This window comes from Phlebotomus argentipes, unplaced genomic scaffold, assembly GCF_947086385.1.
Source record: "Phlebotomus argentipes unplaced genomic scaffold, Phlebotomus argentipes genome assembly contig_5, whole genome shotgun sequence".
In the NCBI taxonomy this organism is placed as follows: Eukaryota; Metazoa; Arthropoda; class Insecta; order Diptera; family Psychodidae; genus Phlebotomus; species Phlebotomus argentipes.
The window spans coordinates 7,865,893-7,893,129 of record NW_026776165.1 but is presented as its reverse complement, the minus strand read 5'-3'; the positions used below and the strand labels follow the sequence as shown (position 1 = coordinate 7,893,129).

The window sequence follows — 27,237 nt, the reverse complement described above, 5'->3', positions numbered from 1 at the left end:
TACTTTAGGATTATTTGAGATTTTGAGAAACAATCATGAAATAGTTAGAAAACCATTAAATTATATGATTTCATGATTATACTTAAAAGGGAATTTGAAAGAAAATCTTTTTGACCTACAGTGTTTCAGAACTGTATTTAATACATTATATTATTGCTCTGGAAATATACATTTTTGAAATGTATATTCCTTCTCTACTTTACATGCATTTTTCTATCAATTTATCTTCTAATTCTAAGAATTTTCGGGATTTTCGCTCTGTCTATATCATGCTATCATCGCAGCTAAATATGAGAAGTTGGCTCAATGGAATTGTGGGGAGAAATTACATTGATAGTGTGAAGGCGGGAAATTGATGTATTGATTTCACAAACTTTATCCTTGCCACTTGTTGGCAGATTCTCTCCTTGTGTTGTTATACGCCTAGGGAAAAGGAAAATAGAGATTACAATTTATGCTTTAAGTCACGTTGCATGCAACTAATGTCAATTTATACTCTCTAATGGGAATTGAGGCGAGCTTTTCCCCATGAAATTCTCCAGTGAGTGGAAAGCAGAGATAAAGATGACTTCAAGTCGACCGGATATATTAATTATGTGGCCACGGAGGAGGAAAATGAGTGCAACTCAAGGTGCAACCAAATGGAAGGACACAAAATAAACGCCCAAAAATTCACAAAATGCATCGCATTTACATTATGCAAAAGCAATTCTTTGCATGCGTAAATGTTTAATTTCAACATGTGTCTTTGCACAGTTAATGAGTTTCAGTGAAAAATGAGTTTTTCTTCTGGATAATTGACGTTCCAGGGGAAATATTTCATATTACTCTTTGATGAAGTTTTCTTATACAGAAATTTTAATATTTAATGAAAAGCTCTCTAATGACTTCCGCGTGATGAGCATTATTCTAGTGCATATTCTGAAATTAATTATTCAAAATTGCATTTTTACTTTAAATGCAGTCTTAATTTAATGCAAGTGTATTTGAAGAGTTCAGCTTTGTCCATGAATAATTTATTAATGCCTTGTTAGTTGCTTCCTCAAAGTTCTGCAATTTCATTAAGTGTCTTGTTGGTGTGCATGAAGGGTTCAGTGAAGATTGGATTCAATAGAAATGACTGCCAATTAAGGAATAAAAAAGAGTCTGTGCAAATTAGACAAATTAGATTAATTACTTCTAAATTGGTCGGTGAATTTTCAAGCACTTCTTTCTCACTTTTGACGAGATTGAATGTCTATACAGAGAAGGAGTTCTCTGGCAACATATAATAATGTAACATGTAAGCTGAATGTGTTCCGCTTGAGCTGCTCAATCGTCTGAAAATGTTAAATTGAAAACAAGAATGGCAAAAAACGAGCACAATCGTCAATTCTTTCTAGTTAGTTAATTCTCCATAATTTCATATTTACTCTTTTGCTTCTCTTCCTCCTTCTTCTCTGTGCCTATTTTTATTTATTCCACCGTCGAGAACCTTTTTATTCTTGCTCCTCCAGACACCCAGACAATGCCTGAATTCTCCCTATAACAGACACTTGATTATAATTAATGCGATTATGGGAAACGTCCAGTGATGATTTCTGATCATGCAACACAAACACGAGTTGCAATCAATGCAGTAAAATATAAATAAATTATGGCTCTTTTTGCCATCAATTCTTATGTATTCGTTTGAAAAACTCGCATCACGTGGCTTTCAATTTCCTCTGTGGACAATGAAAACCGGCTGTTGGGACATATTTTCAGTCATTCTCTGTTAGCAAATCCTGTTGGCTAAATCCATTGCCGCCACTGAGAAAGATGCTCGTGAAGATGAAGAATTCAGAATGAAATGGTTTTTTACCCAATCATTCACTTTCCACTCATTTTTTAGCGTCATCCAAACCCCCATTAAATTGTCGTTGCAACGGAAAGAGCGTCTTTCTCTCTTCAACACCACTCTTGCTGGGCTGCACCTCTTCTTGTCCCACACACTACAAAACTGGGTAGAAAGGCAACGAAAATACATGCCTGAATTCACCAGGTTGAAAGAGATCTCGTTGGCTGCAGCAGCAATTGCCGTAATTCATGTTTTTGGACTTACTGATTGTGTCTTCCACGTCTTGTTGAATTCTTTGCAATGTCTGCAAATCCCTTGAAAATCCTATTTTGCAATATTTTACTTTAAAAAGAATTTACGACATTTTTGGTGAGCATTTGAACATTTCTAGAGATATCTGTGTAGTTTATGAGAACAATGCGACTCTTTATTATTATGAATATGATTTGGAAGGTTTAATAAAAGTATCATGGATATTTAAAAGTAGATTTCTCGTTTAGAGTGGCATTATTCATTCCAATTGTTCCTCAATGTGCGCGACAATGCGCGAGTTGCTGCTGAACACGACGATCTCCCCATTCCATATGCGGTTGATGGATTCGGTGTGTGAGTAAAGAAGCCCCTGTTTCATTCCATCCACTTCCCGGCAAAACATCTGCTCGCAACTCGCAGCTCTACCTCTTGGCTCAGCTACCTTCTGCCTCGAGCGTCAGTTTGGCGTCTGTGTCGCAATGATGAGGTCAGGCAGCGATCGTGCGCGTCTCACCGAATCGTTCACTGTGCAAGAGAGCTAAGACAATGCGGCTTCGGGTGATTCTGTGGCTCCTGGCCAGCCTGCTGGCGCTGACGGAGGCGCGATCGCATCATGGGCGTCGCGAGTGGATGCGTTCCGAGGTGATGGACGCCAATGGACTGTATCTCATGGAGTGGAGTGTCGAAGCCAAAGAAGTCACATTTAGGATTACAGTGAATACACGAGGATTCATCGGTCTGGGATTCTCCTACAAGAGTGGCAAGATGACCAATTCAGACTTGGTTCTCGCGTGGATTGACGATCGATCGGGAAAGGCACATATTCTGGTGAGGAAGCGAGAATTGAGAATTCTGCATTATTTCTATTTTCAGCTTCACTGTTTGATGAATGCTATTCCAATCCATTTAGAAAAGGATATCTTCAAATGTGAGACTAAAATTGGAACTTTGGGTCGTTTTTTGCCTTGCAAAAAATTCCTTCAGCACAATTGTTCCATCGAACAATGCCACGGCATTTTTCAACCCCTATTGAAGAATTTGTGAGCACTGAAATGGGATGTTTTCAGTGACGGTCTTTGGGTATAGAAATGGTGGCAGAACGAGACGTGGTCTTTTTCACATAAATTACACCATCTCTTAATCGCGCTGCATTCGCACATTGCGTGCAATATTCTCTCGACCAGGAGAGAACCACACTTTTGCCGGCAATTGAGGCGCAGGAAGTGGCTAGTCGGCTACCTGGGATCGTCTTCATGCACGCTCTGTCCCGCCGAAATTGATCTTGCCACAGAACCGGTTGTGATTTCGCTGATCCTCTTCATGTTTTTCGCCAACACACCAAATCGCAAAATAGCCCATTAGTGCGTATATCCAGAGATGCAAAAGTCTGCGCGAAAAAGAGATCCACCACAAATCTCTCTTGTTAATTTTTCTGCACACAGCAATTTATTGATGAGGCACTTTTTCTGGCCGCCACGTCTCGTTCTGCGGAGCTGTGAGAGATTATATTGTGCGGATTGACTGTGAGATATCGATGGGAAGAGCATGGTTGGAAAAGATTGCAATCAATTTAATTAATTGCTCAAGAGCAGGTCCAAGTTTCTTCGCAGACTTCACTGAATGATTCACATGGCAAGAACAAGAAGTTTCACCACTTCAGCTGTCGTTTGTGGTTCTGTCGAGAGATCTTCAAATCACTGTCTCAGCGTCAGTGAGACAATTTATCTTTTATTAATAGGGAGAGAAGAACTTAGTTGTGCTCATATTCTATCAACTAATCAAAAAGTCGTTCTAGAACTTGCCAGAACTTGCTTCCACGAGCACCGTTCATGACTTGTTAAGGCGATGCCAATTAACCTTTTTTTCCTGATAATTTCTTGTATTGGTTTTGATCACAAAATTAAGTCCATCGACTGTGGGAATTTTCAGCTTTTCTAGTAAGCTTTATTCTAGTGACAAAACATAATAATTTTCATGCAGTCTAATCGTGCTTTCAATTCCACTTCTGAATTATATGGAATTCCATAGTGCAATTGAAGTACAAATTATTCATAGTCTCAATTGATAAGATCACTGCCACAGATTTTTGACACGTAATCTGTATATTTTATCAGCAACAGATTGAATAACTTTTCATTCAGTCGCATGAAATAGTCTCACGATGTTAATTCGATCTCTCATGCGATTTATCGGGTGAAAATGTACTCAGTGTGTAGAATTTTGAGTAGTGCGACGCCGAAGGAATTCAAAATGACCATCTTCGCACTTTCAAATCACTTTTTTCGTCTTCACTCAGTGTGTATTTTCACTACATTCGAATCATCCCATTCCCACCGGCGCTCTGGACAGCGAGAGACACTGGGCAGACCTCTTTGTATTCAATGCCATGATCTGCAAGTGAATCACCTGACGCGAATGCAAATGAGGTTCTTCGTGTGCCCGAGCGTAAAAAACACAGCTCCAAACACCCGCGAATATGGCAAAATTTCATTAATTAAAATACAATCTCCACATTTTCGTGGTGCGCAGAACGTTCGCTCTTCTGCTGGACCACTTGGCGTTTGGCCATGGATGAAAATCCCAGCAAGATTGCACAAATTCTGGAGACGTGATGCTTCTTTTTTTTTGTGTGCGCACAGCTTGTGTGTGGACTCGAGGATTTTCATGCTTGTAGCTTCTCTACAGTGGAATTTCGCTACAAAAGAACTCATCAGAGATTACCAAGGGAATTCCTCAGTGGTTGAGCTTGAGGATGGTCTTTTCAATAGAGTTGGCGAGAAAAAACGAGAGGGAGAATAAAAATTCCAACCAATTTTGTAGATTCCTCTATTGATCAACTCCTTTTCGAATGTGCTGTCTGTGCCTTGGTCGAAAAGGAGAGGGATTTTGAGGCCCGTCTTTAGCAAATTGTGACGCAGAAAGCACTGCCGGCAGGACGTTGTAATAGGAATCTCCAAATGAGGTGATTGACGGGGAGAGATTGCAGGAAATACGCTTTGATGATCACATTGTTGCCACAGAGAGGCTCTCTGTTTTAATTTACAAGTAGAAAAGTAAATAAGACGAAGCCACAAAAATCTGCACACATTAAAATTCCCTCACAGACTTTTCCTCTGTAATTTATGCTATTCGAAGGGGAAAACTCGACAGAATTTATCAAATTTACACCTTAAAGTGAGGAGACATTTGAACATTTCACTCTGCATTACGTCTCTCAAATGTGACATTGAGGAGCTTCAAACGGATGAAAAAGGGTCAGTAATTGATGATTTCCTGCCCTGCAATCGACATGGTTCTCGAAGGATGGACAAATCACTGAACAAACCCTTTCTTTTATTCATGGGCTTCATTCATTGTGCGGCGATTTATTGTGGAAAAACGCCAATAGCAATTTGTTGCTCTACACGTGCTCTAACATCTGCTCTAGGCGGCGCGTTCTTACCATTTATTTGTCCGCAATTCGCATTGCATCTGCCGTGAAATATATGCCAGAGAGTCAAACAATCCAGCACATTGTGTACAATTTCGTGAAGAGGTCTTTCTTTTGCCAACAGATGCAATAGGAAAGCGGGTGAGCGATATAATCTTCAATTTCGGGTTTCGAGGAGTAGATTTACCATAACAGAGGGCGGGGCTTATAGAGGGGCGGGTCTTCTTGCGAAGAAGTCTCATGAGATTCAATATAAAAGTTAATTGACACCGCACTTCTATTACACGCAATTTGTAAATTGTGAACGTGTGTAAACAATAAATCCAATTCCACTTCCATTCTCACAATGGAATAATTTTGATATCAATCATAGGATTCTCTTGACAAAGATTGAAAGCAATTCAATCCAATTGCAATCCGCTTGATGTAAAAGAGCCTCGATGGTCGCACGAGAGCGCCATTCATAATCTCCACAATGATAGCCTCAAATTGGAAAATTGATATGGCGATTCTGCAAGCTCATGATGGATATTGCGTTCTCACACCGCACGCTTTTCTGCAAGCCCGAGAAATCTGAGAAGCCTTCTTTGACACAATACTGCACATGACACAATTTGATTACATGAAATGAAACCAGGAATTTCCCTCTGGGAAATTACATGTCTATCGATATCAATCTCTTAACTTCTGGTGAGAAATTCCTAATGATTATGTGGCATGGAAATAATTGAGCGAGAAGTTTTAGTATCACTGTTTCGAATCTCCATAGATATTGATCTATACTGAAATTGCTGAAATTCACCCTTCAACATCAAACCGCGTATCTTGAGTCACATTTTGTGGTACAGATGGAAAGTTTGTTCTCAGTTTTCAAGCCAGAGTGCCTGTCTTTTTTTCTCGATGATGAATTTACCTAAAGACGACCCCCATTTACATAAGCATTTCTCTTTATTTTCGCGACCCTTCATTTTCTGCCACAATCATAAGAATTGTGTTGTTTTATGAGGAAAAAGAGAAAGATGAAGTTTCATCATCAGTTACGCACTGAGGAAAAAGTTATTATACCCAATCGAGTGGGTAAATTGTAGGTAAACAGAAGGATATGTTTGGCCCCGCCCACTCGAATGCTCCGCCCACAGAGGGCTAATTATTCTCAGAGAATGCACGATGCTGAGTAGTTGTCGATGTTTTTTTATCTGAGTGTGGCCGAGGCTTAAGTCTTCTTCGCCTTAGGCGACCCCACCTTCGCTGGGGCCAGGCTCCTGACGGCGGCAAACGTGACGCATGTGGCAGCTGCAGGGACAATTGCTCATGTTTCACGAGTCGCGAGCGGTGGATTTGGCGGGTGGCTCTGTAGGGGTGGAAATACGACACTCGGAAAAGATATTGGATGACACAGAATGGTTGGGGGGAAATGGAGAGACAAAGGAAAAAAGCTTAAGAAAACTCTCTGGCAGATGAATAGTAGAATAGTGGTGAATTGTGGGATGAATTCATAGATGAGTATAAGCTTTATTGTTCCACAACATGCGTTGTATGCGAGAAACATGAGGATTTGCTATATATCGCATTAAAGTTGTGCCACTCACATGCAAATTAGAGTGTCTCTCGCTGTCAGTCTGGGGAAAAGGATAGAATCATGTGGTGGAGTAATTAAATTTTCCGACGCAGCTCATGACCAAAATATACCCAGGAGTCTTTCAATACCTTTCAAAAGTAAAACTATTTTAAAGCTCGTTCCATGAAATCCCATTAGCACTTGAGGGACTTGAGGCAAATTTTGTAGACTATATGAAATTGACTTTTTCTGCTTTGAAAATCATACCTCTCGCGATACATTAATTATGAATTGACGAGAGGGGAAAATCATTTAAGCTTTTACATCTTCCGCTGACGCTACAATTGTTGGTCTTGTCTTACAAGAACAGTCACTGTTTCTGGTTAAAGTTAACATTCAAGAGCATAAAGGAAATGGCAGGAATAAAATGAGCATATTTTATTGCTTCCGATTACAGCTAATTGACACGCTCCAGATCCTTTTCACGCATTCGGGATGTTGAAAGCTGTGAATGAGCCGTTCTTTGATTTCACCTCAATTGGGGTTTTCCACTTTCCACCCAAACATTCTGCGTGAGGGCAGAAATTTCAATGAATGTTCATGAAAGCTTGCGTTTCATGCCAAAGGTGTTTGAAGTACTTTTTATTGCGGTGCCGCTAAACAGAACCGGAATAAAAGTCATTGATGTAATATAACGCATTTGTGGTGTATGAAATTGAGTAAAGCGTAATTAAAGTCGTACGGAGAAAATACACGTGACAGCAATTTGGGGTTTTTAGGGAAATTTCACGAAAGATTTTCTCTTCAGCTGTAAATTATCTACTCATTAAATTCACATTGAATGTTTCAAATCTTCTTCGAAGCTGTGTTTGAATTATTCCCAGGATATGTGGAGAATGATTTAGTGGTTTTCCACTAGAGTTTTTTTTGGTGAAAACACCCAAGTTAAGTCATGCACATGAGACCTATGTTTCAATTCTGCCTCTTTTACATCATCCCCCGAGGGATGAAGCAACTCAATTTGCTACTCTTTTCTTGCTCCTTTTATGTCCCCCTTAATCTCAATTGCTATTTTGGCAAATTTTCACGTGTCCTCCTTCTCTTTCGGGTCTTGACAAACCTAGAAAAGAAGGTAGGAAAACATATAGTTGAACGAGAAAAGTGCCAACGAAAATTATTTTATGAGGCCAATGAGATTACAAACAGGAAACATTATGAACCTTCTTTCTGTCAACACCATCACAATTTCCCCTCAGAATTCTCAAGGTAAAAGTCACGCATCTCGCCGTATAACTTCTCATCTTATCACCATATTATTTCGCAAACCTGACTGGAAAAAACTTTCGTGTGAACTTTTTCACGATCTGGCAATATTTTACAATGAATATTATTGTCTGATAAGGATTCCGAATGGGAAATTTCGGCAATTCAACTTAAAGGGTATAAAGTGATTCAATGGAATTTAGTCACTTGAACAATACATAGCACATGTTCATTTGTAGTTCGGGTCCATTGGGCGATGTTCTGTTGGAATCGATGCCGTCTAATTGGAGGTAATCAAACAGATCACCCCAACTCGCCCTCACCAAATGGTTGTATTTTGTAACAAACAGGCAATTTGCAGAGGACCGGCGGTCAATTCTCACTCGGATGTTTGACCCAGAAATGTTATATATTGCCCGCATGGAGAATTATCATTATTTTGTAACTAAATACTTGAGAACGACTAACGACTTTCAGTGTAATCCATTTGCAAACTCATGATGTGCAGCCTTTTTCCCCTGTCGCGGTAAATTTCCAAGCTCTAACTTAGACTTGACGGCTATTTATCAATTAATACCACTCCATTAACCCTTCGTGTTGGATTTCAAATCAATTTAATTGCAATCCGACTCACTTCTTGCCCACGCGTGCAGACAATTAAGCCACACTTCAGGTGGATGATGCGGCGCTCTAACCTAGAGTGACTACGTAGAGCAGAGGAATCACTTACGTATTTTCCATTCATCTTTAATTTCATAAAATTGTGGGATTTACAATCACGGCGGAAGTGTAATTGAATATGGCACGATTGGTTAGATGTGATTTAGATGTGGGAAATGGAATCAGGACAAGAATCAGGAGTAAAGAGATTAATTTAAATTTAATTTGTGAATAAATCTCATGTGTTTGTGGTTCACTTTGCAGGATTGTCACGGACCATCCAGTGGTAATGGAGCACCAATTCAGGATGACACTCAGAACTATGTGGTGGAGGAGGGCACTCAGAACGCCACCCACACTCAGATCCAATTTCGCCGGAGCCTCGAGACATGCGATCCACACGATTTACCACTCGGTGTAAGTATTTTTCTGTCCTTCTGCAAAGCTCCCATCCAATTAATCCGCCTTTGAGTTGATCCCTTCCGCGAAAGTGCACCCCAACGATTGCCTAATCAGAGCTAGAGCGCGTCATGAATGTTTGCTTGTACTCTGTGATGTCGCTGGCAGTCATTCCCAGGGCGTTTTTCAAGAATCCCGGTTCGTCACTGAAGAGATCTGTCACGTCGGACCGGTCAAACATGATGGATAACATGAGAGGTGAATTCCCTGCAAAGCAATATAATGACAAATATTGACCAAAATGCATTTCTATGTCATAAATTCACCCTCTCTCGTGACTGTTTTGCTAAGCGGAGTGTGGAATTGCATGAGGAAGTCAACGGCGTCCGCATGGCCGCCGAAAATTGCGGCTACCAGGGGCGGGACGAGGCTCATCTTCATGTAGTGCTCCATGGAAGTGACCTTCAGGAGGTTGCTCATCGTCATCACGGATCCCGACAGTGCGGCCATGGTCAGTGCATTGAGGCCAGTGCGATTGACGTGAAGAACATCCGCCCCATTAGATATGAGTGTTTGGACGCATTTCACATGTCCCAGCTTCGATGCCACCATCAATGGCGTGTCGCCATTCTCGTCCATAATATCGACCCACTCTGGGGACGTGGTCAGGAGAAGCTGCAGCTTCGAGTGGTCATTAGTGAGGACACAGTGGAATATTTCTGCCAGAGAGACGCAAAAATGAGTGAGAGTTGTCCGGGAATTACACCTCTTGCTCACCTACCGGACATTGTCACGGCTGATTCGCGTGCAAGCGGTGTAAAATCAACAAACTTCACGGTTAAACATGGGGACAATCACGCACTTGAATTGAGACACAGCACCGAACTGACGACACTCTGGCGTTGATCAATGCACGCTCCCATGATTTTCAGCAATTGAGATTTGATTGAGTGAGAAACGGGAAATCAATAAAACAGTACTATTGTCGTGATAACACACATTAGAGGAGTGCGGAGCCACCTTGAACACCACAATTTCGCACTGAGTTGAATTGCAAATCTTCATTGGTTGAAATAGAATGAATTCCTTTGAGTTATCAAAGAGAATTGTAGGATAATAATAAAATATCTTGTGTCCAATGCTTACCGAGTGCCCCGCCTTCCACTATTTAGAAAAGGCCGAGTTTTCCGTTCTATTCTCACATTTATACGATGAATTTATTCGTGCGAAAGAGATCAAAGTCACAAAAATTCCTTTTCCCACTTCCCTTAAATCCCATGAAGGCTTTCGCTATTGATCAAAGATGGGGTTATTTTGAGGAATGTCGCAGGAAGTGAGTAATGGACTTCAAAGCTACAAAGTAGATTATCTGTGATTGTGAGAAGAGTTCATAACATATCCTAGAAACTACACTCATGACTCCAATTTGCCGAGCCAATGCTATTGTGGAATTGAGAAAATTTCATTCAACAACAGTGATAATTGGGATCGATATTGTGGTGAAGCAATTAAGGAGATTAATGTTGACGAGTGAAGTGTGAAAATGGCGAGATTTTGCAATAACAATGCAGAGGATTTTCCTGGAGAGAGTAAAATTCACAGTAACACTTTAAGCGCTCAGAAGAATTCATTGAGGGGGTTTGCTTGCTTGAGCAATTAAGATTTAATTTTCTCAATTGAAATGGCAAAGGACGAGTTTGTTCGCATTACTGCAAATCTCGTCAAAGTTTTACGTCTTCCGCCAACGTCAGGAGCACACGAGTGTGCTTTTTGTCAAGCGATTGTCCCTCCTCTTGATGTGAAACTGGGATGAAAAATTACCAAGAGAGGAGATAAAAGTTTAACACACATTACATGATAGCATTTCACTGGTTTTCTCATGCTTTCCATCAATTTGAGTGTTTCTTGAATCTCTAGTAGGAGTGATGATGAATGCAAGCTTTCAGATTCGTTTTGTGTGGTGGAGAAATTTTGAGAAAATCATATTGAAGAATTTCTAGGATGTCGAATCCTCATCAGCACATGATTTTCATTCCACTTTGTATTTAGCTTGAATTTCCGGCGGTCACGAGTGCATGGCGAAGGGCAGTAAAGGCAGCAAATAAAAGTCTTCCTTCTCTCTTGCAGAGCAACACACTAAAGGTTTTATGGTCGTTCGGAGATGAGGATCCCACGCATGGCGATCTGAGGGGTCACGGCCGCAATCGAGGTGCCAAATCATTGCACTTGACTGGACCGCAATTTCGTCGGCCGGCCACCATCAAGGATGTGAGGCAGTGGGACGTAACAGTGAGGAATGTAAGTGATTTTTTACCGTCAAGCACACCTGCGAATTAAATTTGTCCCCACAAGTGACACGAAGCTCAAGGTGCTGAATATTTGTGTTTGCTTAAAATTCAAATATAGGCAAATTGACATTGCTCTCGCGGAGGAATTTCCCTGAGCTTTTTCTCCCTGTGTATGAGAAACGCCGAATCCACGTGCAGGGCGGAGGCCTGAAGAGAAATCGTGGGCGGAAGATGTTGACGAGTGATATTTATGCACACCCCTTTTTTGGCACAAGATAAGTTAATGCCACAGTAATGGAAAATCGCTTTTCCAGACTCCTGAGTTCACATTTTCCAAACCCCCGCGACACGTTAAGAGAGTCTTCTGTACGAAGGTGAATCACTCCTTCGCACACGTAATATCTTCACTATTGTTGTGATTGCTGAATCGAAAATCAAAGATTGAGATGTGTCACCTTTATTCATGATTCATTTGCCACATCCAAGAATCACACATAAGAAATGTATTTTAGGAGCTCTTGGAGCGAAATGATCCCCTCTAAAAGCTTGATTGAAGCGTCGTCTGAGCTCATTTCACCGCTCAATCGATGGCCAATGAGGGAGAAGAAAAGCTGATGAGTTTCATTTTGCAGGTCTCTGTGGAGTCAAACATGGACACACTTTACTGGTGCAAGATCCTCAAGGCGCCAATTCTGCATGACAAGCACCACATAATCGGATACGAGGCACTTCTGACCAAGGAAAGGTAAATTGGCTCATATTCGTGATAAAAGACAGTGAGAGGATCCTTTGTGGAATCAATCTCACAATACTTTGTATGCCTACAAAGGATTTCTCCTGGGAAATTAATTACTGGTTGTCTTGAAAGGACTCAGCATTGTTCACTTCGATGCCTGTTGCTTGGGATTTGAGTAATTTCACATTCAGTTCAATTTGACTGAAATATGATTTATGTGGATGATTATTGCGTGATTATTGAGAGCTTCTTTCGGCTCTCTCTCTCGAGGCTTTATTTTGGCTTCTTGTGGATTACGACTAAATGACAGAGTGGATAACAGGAGGGTTTTCACTTTTTGAGTGTAGGAGTGGATTTTAATCCAACTCCTTGATCGCCTCGGAATACTGTCTATTAAAAGACATTCTCATTTTGAGGGTAAGTGAAAGATATACGGATATTTTTAGAGGGTTGTCTATTAATAACCAAAATTCCACTCTTCGTGTGTTCATGGACAGCGTACAAATTGATATGTCCTCTTTGAGATACATTGTGTTCATCTATGTATATGAACTTTACGCACGGAAACTGATTGATTGAGGTTTGTTTGTTTTACATGTTTCACACTCCTAAAACTCATTAATAAAATACATATTTATAGTGTCTAGAATAACATGCTGAATTACACTTAAATTTATTTTCACGGAGGGACGTGAAAAGGAAATAAGTCAAAGCGATGGAAAGCAATTACTTTTCCAACTCTACAAATAAAAACTTCAATGTATTTGAGGTGTTTAAACTGTTGATCAAAATTATGCTCAAAGCACGCAAATAAATCTGCCAATTTTTAGACTCAATTCATTGTTTGTTAATATGTAGACCACGCCCACTTGAATGCCCTGCCTATTTATCGACAGTGCTTTTTTATACTGTTTCTACTACATTGTTGGCAGAGCTTTCAGTTCCACGGCACAATGTTGAAAAATAGAATTTAGTACAGAATTTGATAGCGATGAACTGAATGCAATTTGCGAAGCCCCGCCCACGCGAATGTTCCGCCTATTTGCAAGAAAGACTGTTAACAATACCAGAGTGTCTTTTCCAGTTTTGCTAAACGTATTGATTAAACAGCAGAGAAGATCCTAAAGTGCCAAAAATTTAACGTAATTGAAGATGTGGTAAGGCAGTTTGGTGTGCCATTCATTTTCTTTATTACATTTCCAACCCGAACTATTCTGTGCTTTTCCCCCTAATTCTCGCAAGGATAATTTCAATTTTGCTACTCTAGTCATGGGTAAACTGAGGGGATGTTTTGAGTCAATGAGTTAAATTGCAAGGAGTGATAAATTTGCGTGTAATTGAGTTAAGTTGTGCTTGATTGTGTTGAAGATGGGTGGTGAAGAGGTGTTTCTCCGCACACGATTTTACCAAATTGTTCATGAAATTCCATCTTCACTCTGCAGCTCCACGAAGAAACCACTTGTTCACCACATGACACTCTTTGAGTGCTCCACTTCCTCCTATCCGGGCTCCGATCCGCACTCTTGGGACGTGTGGGTGAAGAGCAGTGGGGCGGTTTGCAACAGCAATTTGCTCACACCACGTGACTGGGACTCTTGCATCACACCAGTGGCCGTGTGGGCGGTGGGCGCTTCCGGTGAGTGTATGCCATTCTTCACGCTAGCAAAGCTCACTGACTCTTCCATTTATCCAGGCCAATTCCTGCCGGATCACGCAGGAATCCCACTGGGCGGCAAACATTCGGCCAAATACTACATGCTGGAGATTCACTACGATAATCCGCGAGCTAAGAGAGGTGAGTTGAGTAGCGAATAAGTGGCAAAAAAAGAGCATTAATATTGCTCATGCATTAAATTGTCCTCTAGCCAATGTATTGATTCTTTTGTTGCTGTGACCCTGGAAAGGAATTGAGTGGGAATTTATTGGTTCAATTGCCACACATTGCAAGCTTTTTCTCTCTCGAAATAATTCCACTCTTCTAAAGCCCAACTAAGTCTCGCTTATGTATTCCATTTCCCTCTAAATTCTCTATGTGATGAAACCCTCTCTGAAATGAGTTGCTTATTGGATTGATGTTGTGACTTCTTCTTCCCCAACATAGTAATTGATCACTCGGGCTTTCGCATTCACTACACGCGCCAACTGAGGAGGAACGACGCCGGAATGATGATTTCTGGAGTGTCCATTTCCGATACGCAAATGATTCCGCCTGGCCAGAAGTTGTACCGGAACGTCGGCATCTGCGGACCCTCGTGCACTGGGGCCATCTTCCCAGAGGCCGGCATCAGGCTCATCTCGGCCACCCTTCACTCGCACGTGGCCGGCAGGCGGATGAAGTTGAGACACGTGCGCGACGGACAAGAACTCGAGAGAATCATCGAGGATGACAACTACGACTTCACCTATCAGCAAGTGCGTCAATTTGCCAATGAGACGACAATCCTCCCCGGTGACTATCTCATCACTGACTGCGCTTACGAGGTGAGAATCTGCACCACTTCTCGTCTGTCTTCCATATCAAATGAGATTTGCTTGCAAAACCACACAGAATCATTTTATTGTACATTTACGATTACGATTATGGCATTGAACGCGTTCTTTGGCACGTTGTATCAACTGTCTTCAAAGTTGTTAGTATTGTCTATTTAATACTGACCGACCTTTGTTTAATTTTGTCATCTTCATTCGTTCTGTCAGACAGATAACAAAATAAAGTAATTATCTACTCAAAGTTTTTGTTACTCGTAGCATCTTCTTTTTGGCAATTTAAGAGAGCGCATTCAACTGTCTATTAAAACTTTTTTTCATATTTTTCTTCAATAATACATTATGATGAAATTCATACTAATTTAATTCGAAATTCCACCAATTTTACAATTTATGAATCAACTAGGCCAAATAATTTTAATTTCACGATTGAGAAAATATAGAAATAGAATTTCAGTTTATTTTTATTCACGCGTCAATACAGAAGGGAACACAAATTTCCCGAAAAAAATTGGTCTTTAATGCATATTTCTGTGGTATTGACTGATGATTTTCGCAGGAAAAGCATTACGCGTGATCTTATTGTTTACTGTTTTTCGCAGACAATTGGCAGAAAACGGCCCACGTTGGGAGGATATTCCACAAAACAGGAGATGTGTCTATCCTTCATAACATACTATCCGCGCATTGACTTGGCTGGCTGCTACAGCATGACGCCCGTGAAGGAATTCTTCGAGACCTTCGGCGTGTATCAATTCTACTCCATGAACATGACAGATGTGGAAAATTTATTCCTGTACAATGGGTAAGCATTAATTTGCCACGAGCGACTACAGATCCTTTTCCCGCATTTCAAAAATACTTCTGCGAATTTTTCACTGGCATTACATAAAAAAAAGCATTGTGCTCTCTATAAATTAGATGTTATTGAAATTCTTCACCCTATTTCTGTGAGCACACTTTTTCCCAGCTTTTGGGGGGTTTTTGGACTTGGGATTCCGTCCATATATCTTTAATAAGTCACCCAGGAGATGCCATGACAGTGAAGTGGATTCTCTAAAGTTGCCTTTGAATTCTTTGGGCTCGTTTATGGGAGACAATCGATAAGTTTCACAATAGCTTAGTGACAATGAATTGATTTATTCACTGCTCAGCGAATTCTTTGTCACTGGGAGTTGAAAGAATATGAGGAAAAAGTGTGCGAACAGTTTCTGTGAAGTTTGGCATTTTTTGATAATACACAGAATATGGAATATATGTAGTACGTATTGTATTTTAAATCCAAATTCCACTTGTATCTGCTAATTTGGAATTATTTTCCCTTGTATTTTCCATATATATTTTTTTTAATTCATGTGGAAAACAGTGATACGAGAGTGAATCAGGTTTTTATCATGGATTAATACATGAATTATATTTTCCCAGAAACATTCTGGATCTGCTGCCAACCACCATTTTTCCAAACTACCCTCCAGGTGGAAATGTCGATGACGAGGAGAATCGAAAAGCCATCGAAGCACTGAAAAACGCCAAAGAGTACAGCTTTGTGGATGAAGAGGATGTTCTCTATCAGGAATCAATACTGAGTGAGTGTTTTTTTTTCTCGGTAAATCTCCCATCCTCGCAGGATAATACAATGTTTCCGCATCTCTTGCTCACGCAGATAAGCTCATCATATCGGATCCGGTGGAGTTTCACGACAGGACCTTCCTCTCGCACCTCAACCAGCTGCCGTGGTCTGAGCCACTGTTCACGCGACGCGTGGAGCAGACAATTCTCACGGGGAAACACATGACATTCTGCCGAGTGTCCAACGAGTCAATTTCAATTGTGAGAAGAAAAAGCAATTTTCCACACGAGAGACGCTCTCGTTGACGATGGATAGCATTACTTACGCAATTTTCCTCCTCTCTAGGCAAGTGAAATTCTCAAGTATCCCAACTTCACCACCTTCATCAAGCCAGCGAGTCACTGTCCCTATCACATCAACATCGACGACATCGCCTCGTCGAGCTGCGCTCTGGCCAGGACGCTGATGAGCCTCGTGCTGCTGATCTCGATGCTCCGCACGCTCGTGTGTTAGTCATTCCTTGTCGCCCTTCGTGTGTAATTTATTATTTATTCGCAACCTGTACATTTGTTCCCATCTTCACGCCCAGACAGATGATGATAAGTCAGAGAATCGATGAAATAAATTGTGTGAATGAGAATTGATCATCTACTGTCACGCACCTTCGCTTCGCGGCTTTTCAGACGATTACACCCAATGGAGTAGACGAGGCTGCTGTTATTCATAGTTTCAGCAACATTGCACACCACAAAAACAATAGAGATTTGACTTTTCTTCAACCCTTTCCCGGTCTTCTTTCCATTTTTTCCCATATCATTTCAATTTTTATTCCAAAATTCGCTCAAGAACATTTCTATACAACTTTACGGTCGCATCTTCTTGCACAAGATGTCAAGTTATGCAGTAAAAGGATGGGAAAAGTTCAGTGAGAACCGCAATATTTACTACATCACTGGATTTGTAGTATGACGAGCTTCGATGTGTGATATCAATTTTCATAAATTTATCGATTGCGGCGGCGATTCGTGGCTCAGAGGCGAAACTTTGATCATTGTTTATGCGGAAGAGGATAAAATATCGTCCAATTTCCACCAAAAGTCGATGCTAGACACGAGCAATTCAATAAAAATTACGATATTGATATTCGCTATGATGTTGCCTTTACGATGCTGTCGACTGAGAAAATGATATTTTCACCAATTTTTTCACATCAGCATCAATACGCACACACACACACTGTCCATCCCCGTTGCCATTTAAATACATCGTTTGAGTCTAAGAGGGTGAATTTTCCATTTTATTTCACCCAATAAATTGATGGATGTAAAATTGGTTGGGGCAATCTTTACGAGAGCGAATTTCTCCATTGCCTTTTTTTCCTCTTCGTGAGATCAAAACATCGATGATTAAAGCTCAAAAGAATAAACCACTCGATGGTCGGAAATTACCTCCTGAATTGACAGCACATAATTTGCATTTCATCATCTAAATTTATTATCAATCTCTTTTTCTTGCTTCAACACAAATACAAAGTCATGAGGATTTTTTTTTCATTTTGTTATCACACCACAGGAGTAAATATATAAATAAATTTGTTTCTCTCTATTCTTAGATGCCTAAATCATGTGATTCTTTTCTCTTTCTTTCTCCACTCAACTCAGGGATGTGCGGCAAAAGAAGTGTGGCGAAGCACAGAATAAATGAGTGTTTTGAGGATGAGAAATGGTGGTGTAATGCCGAAGAGACAGTCTGCAGGCCATGGAGGAACACACTGAGTATTTTCGTTGATTTATGAGTGCTGCGAAAACATCTCCCGCGGAAATTATTCTCAAAGCATATTACATGGAATTTTGCATACATCCTTGACAATCTCAGCCTAATTATTTTACATAATTGGACTATTTATTTACGCCCACGCCTTCGTGACGGCTCAATTGGCGCCACGATGGCCTTATATCTCTACCACAGTGATTAAAGTGATTGTGCTACACGGTGGGAGGTGGAAAAACTGCGAAAATGGAGGCGGAGGTAATTAGGAAAAGAAATCTACAAGATGTTTTTGCTATCACGCGCAGCAATTCATCAATTAGGCCTAATTGTATCCTTTGAGGCCGCTCAGGGGCCAAACTCAGCTTTTCAATTTCTCACCTCAATCAGAGATGGGCAATTAGGATAAGAGATGGATAATCTAGCTTGCATATTATACATGCTTTTAATGTATATTTTAGCGAATCATTGAAAAAAGAAGTGAAAGTTCAAATTCACGTGTCGTCTATTGAATTTCATAATAGTTCTTGAAACTTGTCCCATAGGAACATTCAAAGAAAAAGGGAAATGGTGTGTCATGCAAGGGTTTGAAGAAGGAAAAGTCAAGTTGGATATCATACAGATTCAATCATCGCTCAATTGTGAATACTTTTCATATACAAATTAGCAACATTTTGTAAGTTTCGTGTCACACCAAAACTACAGTGGAATTTATGTGTTATTGGATTTCACCTTTTTCAATGTCCTTCTCTGTTGAATGTGCAGAAATATTGAATTTCGCAAAATTATATTCAATTGCTTTATAGCAATATCGCTAATTCATTTACTTTTTATGACATTTCTCAGCCAGTTCCCAATGAAAATGATATTTTTCATCATTTTCCCTTATCTAATTTGATGAGGAACTTAGATTAAAATGCATATACTATTTATAAATATAATTTGTGTGACGTGAAAAAGAACCATTTGGACTTTAATGAGATGACATTGGATAAAAGTTCGTTATGAAGCGTTAGGAGTTTTTATCAGATGGAAAGTTTCTCCCTTTCCGTGTCTCTATCAACATGTATACATCTAGGGTGGTTTTCCACACTATTTACATTCAATCGGTCCCATTTTTATTATTACCCGCTCCGTTGGGGAGAATGGTCACTGACGTCTCCAGCACTTTGCTGCCCATTTCCGTGGGTGGAGAAAAAGACAAAAAAGGACAGCATTTTAGAATGAATTTTAATTATTATTCCAGCTCGTGGAGCTCTTCTGCGACTGGGTGGGGGACTGGTTGATTTAATTGGGGGGTTAATTGGTCGAAAAGCTCTCCTCTTCACGAGAATTAATAGGGTTTGCCCTCGGCATCATTATCCTGTCATTATGTGGATTGCGGAGGGCGTAATAAGCATTGTTCGAGTGTTTGTACCTTCTCATGGTGCTCTGGTGGTTACATTGACGCCTCGATGTATAGCGTCGCGAGACTGTGCTCGTCATGGAAGTGTCACGATGCGTGACGACACATCCATCGCGCTTCCTTCGCGAATTCGAGCGGAAGCGACACAGCAAATACCTGAAATTCAGAGGAGAAACACAGCCAAGCATCTAACCGTGAGTTACCCTCTCGTGTATTCCCAGCACGGACCTCGTGAAGTGCTTCCTGAAAGCTCCGCTGACACAGTACAGGGCGACGGGATTGGCACAGCTGTTGGCGAAGGATAAGCAGAAGCCCACGATGCGCAGGACATGCCAGTACACATTGTAATCCTCCTCGGCTGTTGGACTGCATGAGGAAGAAATTCTCTTTTTAATTACTCCGACGCGAACTTTGTCTCCATCGTCATTATCTGGCATTTATGTACATGCTCGTGGCATGAGGAATACAATGCAAATGCATTATAAAGTTTCATGTTCTCGCGCTTAACAATGCATAAACAAAAAAAAAATCTTTGCGCAAGTTTTGGAGCTTCAGAGAGAGAGATTCAAAATTAAATATCACTGTGGACGATAAATTTCTCTTCCATATAATTTTAGCTGTTGAAAGTATACTATAGATTTTGGTTTGTTAGAAGCTTTTAAATACACTTTGGAAACTATACACATGAACATTTCAAACTAAACTATCACATTTCATTAAAACATTTCACATAAGAGCATTTCACTACTCTTTTATAAAGTTTCTTTAGAGAAAATAATCACGGTATGGAACATTTCATAAACAATAACTAAGCACATTTGAATTTCCATTATATTTAATTAATATTGAAGTTAAAATTGCACGCATAATCAAATGTGTTGAATATATGAATTTAACAGGAGCTTTTTCTCTGCATGGCAAATAAAGCGACCACAATATCGTATTCAAATTAAGATAACATCAAGGGAAATCATTACTGACAACATCAACTGCCAATCCTTAATTAAACATGAGTTGAATAAAAACTCCATTTCGCTGAAATGTCACTCACGCCGAGTAAAAGCATTCACTCATACCTTGAAACGTGTATCGTAACAAGGTGGATAATCGCAAATTCTTTTGCAAACGCAGCGCTTGATGCTCATGGAGAGAATCAGTGATAATAATAGACATTCTCACTGCCATTCACGAGATCTGCGGAGGCGTGATATCGAATTGAGTCTGGGTGAGAATAAGTGTGAAAAGATTGTGCTAAAAGGAGATTGACGTGCATCAACAATTGCCATATCGCTGGCGAAAATACAATCATGGAGCTTTTACCTTTCTTCTCTCTTTTTTTCTGTGATAATGTTTGTGTAGCACGAAAATGTGGTTAAATGGCGTGTGAAATATTTGTGGGGAAAGTTGGAATTTACAATTTTCCTCAGAATACACGTGTGATGAGGTTTTGGCTAATTGAATTAAGATCTATGAATGTAATATTGTACTGCCAAAGTTACCATATAAGACCCAGTGAGTGAGTGTTCTGGAGAAGGAATCAAGTCACGTGTGTCCTATCGTATGCGTGGATATGGTGCGAAATTATTGAGTGTCTCGTTAATATTTTGGCGCCAAATTGCGCGTCGTAATAATAAAATTTTCCTGGTCATAAATCGCCCATGATGGAGATCAATGGCAAAATAGGCGGAAAATATGACAGATAAGGTTATTAGGGGTCATTTTATTCATTCACACACACCCAAGACACTTGGACAAGGCGAGGGCATTTTGCCATCATCGCCATGGTGTCGAAGATCGATGATGGCGAAGGACGAGAAAAATGAGAAATTCTCGCTTTGGACTTAATTAACGGCAACGAGAGACAATAGAGTTATCTCGGAAATTTGCATCTCAAAGCATGACACAAATGCTTGATTGCACTCACCAATAGTAGAACCATATCATGAAGAGATGCGATGGCAAGAAGCACAATCCAAATATGACGACAAATGCAAGAACTGTGATGGCAACTTTGCGCCGAGCTTTAATCTGCAAGTAACATGAAAAGGAAGGTAAACACGCTGAATTAAATTGTGACGAATTCAACACCCAACGGTGTGATTAATATATTCCGGAATAATTTATATACAAGCATTTTCCTCAAAGGCTAATTGAAGAGTGAGATAGGCAAATTTTTCGCAATATGCGTTACGCGTCTTCATGCTAATGATGATTAAATTTCAATAATTTACTTGAAGATTGTAAAACATTTACATACTCTTATATATTATGTACAAAGTGAATTTTATAATGTATAAAATGCTTCAATATATTGATATGTTTTTAAGGGTGCTTCTCGTTCAATAAATTCTGTTCTTGTCGAGAAAACGAAACAAGACACTTAAAGCGTCAATTTTCACATTCTTTACTTCTTCTGTAATCTCAAAATTGAACTTGAATTAAAATTAAAATTAAAAGTTAGACTTTTTCTGTAAGTTCATGGAATGAGACTCAAGATTATGTGTATTTTATGTAATTTCCTCATTCATTTCCCGGAACAAAGTGAAAAGTGCTATAAGAGTTTAACGTCTTTGAAGTTTGCATAGTGTATTAATCTCTCTGCAACTTATTACTTTTAATTAGGACTTTGTCTTACCTGACGCATGGCGCCCTGCATCTCGCCGGGCACATTGCTGGCGCTGTAGAAGAGATGCCGAGCGATGAGCGCGTAGAAGATGGCAATTATGAGCAGTGGAATGGCATAGAAGATCAAAAAGCGCGCTATCACCATGTATCGAGCGTAGGACTTGCCCCACTCTGGTGGCCCGAAAGGGTAGCACAGCTCAAAGGAGACGTCCTTATTCACCTCAACGACCTGCATGAGAAGCACAGCAAATTGAGACTCCTTTCACTTGGCAAGATCAATGCGGAAGTTGGAAACTTTTCTTTCAAACTTGATTAATCTCGGTGTTCACTTGGCGCTTTGGAACCTTGTTTGGAACACGAAATGCATCTCACGAAGAATTTCAGGGAACAAATAACGTTTGAAAATTGAGAAAACTAAAGAACTTTGTCTCAAGATGCTTAAAGAGAGACATTTTCAAATTGAGAGCAACTTGTCGGTAAGGATTAGCACATGATTAGTAATCTTGTTGTGTGCTTCCTTAATTATGTACAGCAGACTTTTTGCACGTATTAACTTTCTTGCAGTTTCAGCAAAAAAAAGTTTCTGACACATTCCTAATGAGACTAATTATATCTTGAAGCTTCTCTGAGTTCTAATTAAAAGGATTTAAAATGTCGCGACAAATTTTAAGACTCAATTTCATTTGATAGACTGTCTAATTATTACTGTTGAACCTAAGAAGTTACTCAAAAAATTCCTTCAAAGCAATAATTAATGATATAAGCTACTTTTCCTTTTATCGTTGCCTCTTGTGATTTTCTGGGGGAAATCAAGGGGAGAGAGTTCTATGAGATGCACGTGAAAGTGATTCAAACTAACCTGTTGCTTCTGAATTGGCTAAAATACACATTATACTCACTCGAATATAAGATCCCACTAGGGCGGGAATTCCGCAAATGATGGCGAGTATCCAAATTGATATGGCAATGGAGATTGTTAATTTCGTTGCTCTGCCACCTGTAAACATCGTTCGCAAATAAATCCATCCCAGAGCGAAATCCTATACATTGCGAGCATTAGCGCGCCAAGAAAGTGGCGCAGAGGTGAGGCAATTGTTTCCCAATTAATATTGAAATTTGGATAATTGAGGATTATTGAGGATGGGTGGAGTCAAGAGAATATTAGCATTTTGATGGGCATGAGCGTGATTTCTGATACGAGATGGGCTAATTAGGGAAAAATCACGCGTAAATGACGTGTCTTGGGATTGGGGAAGAAGTTAATTAGGGGGATATAATAAGGGGAGTCTGAGTTGTTTTGAAAATAAAATGAATATTCATGTGCTATAGCGTCATGCTGTAAGTGCTTTTGGCAATTTGGAAAATTTTCCTCTGGTCAGTCTTCACGCTTGTGCGATTATGGATCAATTCTAGTTAACGTTCATTAAGAATGCTGGCTGAAGTATCTTTAATACTTCTTTCTTCCAGTTTTATCAAGTTTATCGTACAAGACTACTCGCCTTGCTCCTTGTCCAGTATTGGTCAGCAAAGCAATTCTTTGTAATGGCAAAGTATCGATTTATAGAGAGAGAAGATGAAACAGAACAAGTGAAAAAACCTCTTCAGTTGATAAACTAATAAAAACTCAAATTGCACCTCAAACAAAAAAAAACATTCCCTTCATTATATGAATATCATTTCTTGTGAGAAATTCAAGTGTAATTTGAAGATTCAATCGACTTCAAAACAAACCGCACAAACCTATTGAACCGGAAGTATGACTATTGAAATGTATCAAAGAACAGAGGAATATAGTTAGTTCTTAACAAGTTGTTGAGAAACAGCTTGAACATTTGCAATGTGGTCATACACTTTCAGACGAATCACATGGAAAAGTTGTGTCAAAGAGGTTTTCTGTTTGAATGCTACATAGAATACAGTCAAGCTTTGGGTGAGGAGAAAACTCTGCATTGAAAAGAAATAAGAAGGTGAAGTTCTATGAATATAAATTTATGATAAAAGGCAAGCGATCAGAACATATTTTCAAGTTATTTGATGTTTCCCATGGAAAATTGTTTGTATAATTCAATTATAATTGTAAATTGATTTGCTGACTCAGTATGTCATAAAATCGACTCAAAAACACGAAAAGAAAAGTATGATTTTCGTTCATATGAGATTGGTGCTTGAACTTGTAAAGAAAAGCTAAAGGTTTTGACTTTTTAGCACCAGAATTTATCTAAAGAAAAGCACATTTAGCATTATTTCTCTCCCTGTTTTTCCACTTCAGTGAATTGTATTTATGTTGTGTTGCGAAGACGTGGGTTTAAATGGAAAATGTGTTTGTCTGATAACAGATTGAAGTCTCTTCAACTCACTGTGCGTGTGAAATTTCCGCAGAGGATCCACAATGGCGAAGAACCTGTCTCCTGACAGCGCCGTGAGGGTGAAGACCGACACGCCAATGGAGACATCCTTCACGAATTCCGATATGGTGCAGAGCTCCTGACCCCAGAACCACGAATCGAAGACGTACACCGTGGACGTGAGGGGAACTGTGGTGAGAATCACCAGCAAGTCGGCCAGAGCCAGCGATAAGATGTATCTGGAAGGCGGAGCGCGAGTGTTTGATCAGACCACTTTGGCAGGAAGGCACGCGCCTGAGTGCTCTCTCAAGTGTCCGTCGACTTCCCTAGACAATTCACTCAGTCATTCAGCACGTTTGTGGCCTTATGACTTCGCCCTGTGACACTCAATTTCCGTCGAAAAAGCGCCGCCATTGACATGAGCATTTAATTTTCTGTGCAATGACGCCAATAAAAGACACATAACATGTCCCTGCGGAGAAAGCGTGTCCTCTAATGCGATCTGAGCGTCTCACAAAAGCTTTACAGCTTCCACGACAGACGTCAGCGTCTTAAGTCCGTCAAAGATGTGTCACAAAGTTGGGGTGAATTTCACAAAATACCCGTCTTCAGCTTTAATTCATCTCATATCCCACGTGACATATTGCTTCTGTCGTTTCTGCATAGAAAGAATTTTTTTCTATTCCTCTCTTAGCATGTTTTCAATTCTTTACAATATTTTGGTTAACCCTATTCATTAATTATTCATTAATCATATTTCTGGTCTTGTTCTAAATAGGAACAGGCAATAAATCTGCTAAATTTGGAACTTTTAATGAATTTGCATTATTTTGTATATGATTTTGAAGAAAAACCGTCAATACAAAGAGAAATTTTGTGAGATTTACATCGAATTCACCAATGTAATACGCGTTGCAATGTAATACGATTTTATGTGAAACATATTGAAATCTCTGCGCTCTGAAGAATCACTTTTAGAATTATTGTCTCGGTGTATTTTATCCATGTTATATTGAGAAATTTCATTCAAAAAGCAACGAGCTATGAATTTCACTGACAATATAGTCTGATATTATATAGACGTGTTATTTTAAATTGCCCAGTCAATTGAAATTGGTCACAAAGTTTGACAAATAACATCCATGGCGAATTCGTAATTAATTTTCAACAAACTCTTCACAATATTATAAGCCGTTTGTGGAATTTTATTGCACAACTTTTAATAACAAATTCTCATTATACTTCCTTCCCTTCAACCGTGAATGTTTGGCACGAGTCAAAGGGGATTCCTCATGGGGACATTTATGTAATGAAAATTTACTCCCAAAGTCTATTTATAAATTCCGTCGGCAGACTTGTGGGCTAAAAGATGAGAGAATGTGTATATAAAATATAATCTCTGGGGGTAGACAATGCGAGAGGTTGTTTTTGTAAACATTTTCTGAAAGAACAAAGACTATTTTTGCTACCAAACTCAGCTTGATATTCACGTGGAAGACTAAAGAATGCAATTTATTGGACTTTCATGTGAAGGTCGTGAATATGAAAATGATGTTTTTTTCTCATTAGAGAAAAGTGGAGCTGCATTTTGAGAAGAGAATGAATAAGCTATACACACACAAAGTTGTGTTTTCTTTGCAATAAATTGTAAAAGCTCCTTACAATCAAAACGATTCTTGTCTTTATGACAGATACATGCTTGCTTTTCCACGTCTTTTATGGGGAAATCGTGATTTTTCCATCATGAAATAAATCAGCTGAAAATGTAATAGCAAAATTTTTAGTGTGGCTTTTAAAATATGACTTTGAATACATTTTATCATATTCATAGCATTTTAGGGATATTTATTTGATTCTTTTGCAATTCCTTGACTTTTCCATCTCCATAGTCATGTAAATATGTGTTTCCATTAGTCATTTAAGCTGTTTAAAACTGCCCCCAGTTTCTCCTATTCAACACTATACTTTATCGTTCAGTGTCTTCATAAAATTATGCTACGATGCAATGCAAGCAATATAAGAAACTTACGTGTTGGGGACGTTTCGCATCGCGCGATGCCTGAGGAAAACCACCACGAGCGTTCCATTGCCAATGACGCCCACGACGAAGATGAGGAAGAAGATGACGGGCACGATGTACGTCTCGGGTCGGTTCTCGTACGGCGTGTACGCGACTTGGGTGGTGTTCTCGAAGCCCGTGCCGTTGAGGTCGACGAAAAGTGGGTCGTCAGCGGAGAAATTGGCCACAGCGGAGAAAATGTCGGTTCTCGGGATGTCTGTTCCTGACTCTAGCATCGTTGAGGCCTCGAGTCTGGCGTGCACAAGCAATATCGTCGTCTACAGGCGAGATCCACCGCGGCGACAATTGACCATTTCCAGAATGTGGCGCTCCGGAGACGCGGGTGGTTGTCAATTCAGCACTTTCGCTGTCGTTGGGGAGCAGCAAGAAATCTGCAGAGGGTAAATTAATTGTGTCTCCATCATAATATCTCATTTCATGGGCGAATTTTTCATTAGGAACCACCATGAATCCACTTTCGTCACACTTACAAGTGGCTTTAATATGGCGCGCCCTGAATTGAATTCATCTAATTGGATAAATCGACATGGAAAATGGATGGCAATGAATTTTA

The 27,237-nt window shown here is 39.8% G+C and overlaps 3 protein-coding genes across 5 annotated transcripts; 1 reads left to right on the top strand and 2 right to left on the bottom strand.

The window, feature by feature from the left end:
* Positions 1–2,617: 2,617 nt before the first annotated feature.
* Positions 2,618–17,066, top strand: LOC132255928 (MOXD1 homolog 1). The gene is made up of 11 exons (XM_059752101.1): positions 2,618–2,899; positions 9,247–9,399; positions 11,509–11,679; positions 12,302–12,414; positions 13,848–14,041; positions 14,099–14,200; positions 14,507–14,886; positions 15,495–15,697; positions 16,318–16,478; positions 16,556–16,722; positions 16,808–17,066. The coding sequence occupies exons 1-11, from the start codon at positions 2,618–2,620 to the stop codon at positions 16,973–16,975; spliced, it is 2,094 nt and encodes a 697-aa protein (XP_059608084.1). The 3' UTR covers positions 16,976–17,066.
* Positions 9,302–10,339, bottom strand: LOC132265998 (ankyrin repeat domain-containing protein 50). Of its 2 annotated transcripts, none has more exons than XM_059766819.1 (3): positions 10,159–10,339; positions 9,708–10,100; positions 9,302–9,648 (listed from the first exon to the last, which is right to left on the bottom strand). In XM_059766819.1, exons 2-3 carry the CDS (start codon positions 10,018–10,020, stop codon positions 9,491–9,493), a joined length of 471 nt encoding a protein of 156 aa, XP_059622802.1. In that variant the 5' UTR covers positions 10,021–10,100; positions 10,159–10,339; the 3' UTR covers positions 9,302–9,490. The 2 variants fall into 2 exon arrangements, with proteins under 2 accessions (XP_059622802.1, XP_059622801.1); XM_059766818.1 differs by having other exon boundaries at positions 10,163–10,339.
* An 873-nt stretch (positions 17,067–17,939) lies between the features above and the next one.
* On the bottom strand, positions 17,940–27,036 carry LOC132265707 (neuropeptide CCHamide-1 receptor-like). Of its 2 annotated transcripts, XM_059766471.1 has the most exons (8): positions 26,634–27,036; positions 24,617–24,843; positions 23,159–23,256; positions 22,270–22,488; positions 21,559–21,662; positions 19,863–20,000; positions 19,647–19,790; positions 17,940–19,401 (listed from the first exon to the last, which is right to left on the bottom strand). In XM_059766471.1, exons 1-8 carry the CDS (start codon positions 26,897–26,899, stop codon positions 19,332–19,334), a joined length of 1,266 nt encoding a protein of 421 aa, XP_059622454.1. In that variant the 5' UTR covers positions 26,900–27,036; the 3' UTR covers positions 17,940–19,331. The 2 variants fall into 2 exon arrangements, with proteins under 2 accessions (XP_059622454.1, XP_059622453.1); XM_059766470.1 differs by lacking the exon at positions 17,940–19,401 and having other exon boundaries at positions 19,498–19,790.
* Between the last annotated feature and the right edge of the window lie 201 nt (positions 27,037–27,237).

What these genes read in the sequence shown, in the direction of transcription:
- LOC132265998 (XM_059766818.1), bottom strand. An exon ending in CAAAACAGTCACGAGAGAGG is followed by an intron (nt 9,649 to 9,707) that starts GTGAATTTATGA and finishes ATTGCTTTGCAG; the next exon opens with GGAATTCACCTCTCATGTTA.
- LOC132255928 (XM_059752101.1), top strand. Translation starts at nt 2,618, where the DNA reads ATGCGGCTTCGGGTGATTCTGTGGCTCCTGGCCAGCCTGCTGGCGCTG. An exon ending in CACACGATTTACCACTCGGT is followed by an intron (nt 9,400 to 11,508) that starts GTAAGTATTTTT and finishes TCTCTCTTGCAG; the next exon opens with AGCAACACACTAAAGGTTTT. An exon ending in AATTTATTCCTGTACAATGG is followed by an intron (nt 15,698 to 16,317) that starts GTAAGCATTAAT and finishes ATATTTTCCCAG; the next exon opens with AAACATTCTGGATCTGCTGC.
- LOC132265707 (XM_059766470.1), bottom strand. Translation starts at nt 26,899, where the DNA reads ATGCTAGAGTCAGGAACAGACATCCCGAGAACCGACATTTTCTCCGCT. An exon ending in ATGCGAAACGTCCCCAACAC is followed by an intron (nt 24,844 to 26,633) that starts GTAAGTTTCTTA and finishes TCCGCCTTCCAG; the next exon opens with ATACATCTTATCGCTGGCTC. An exon ending in TAGTGGGATCTTATATTCGA is followed by an intron (nt 22,489 to 23,158) that starts GTGAGTATAATG and finishes CTTCTCATGCAG; the next exon opens with GTCGTTGAGGTGAATAAGGA.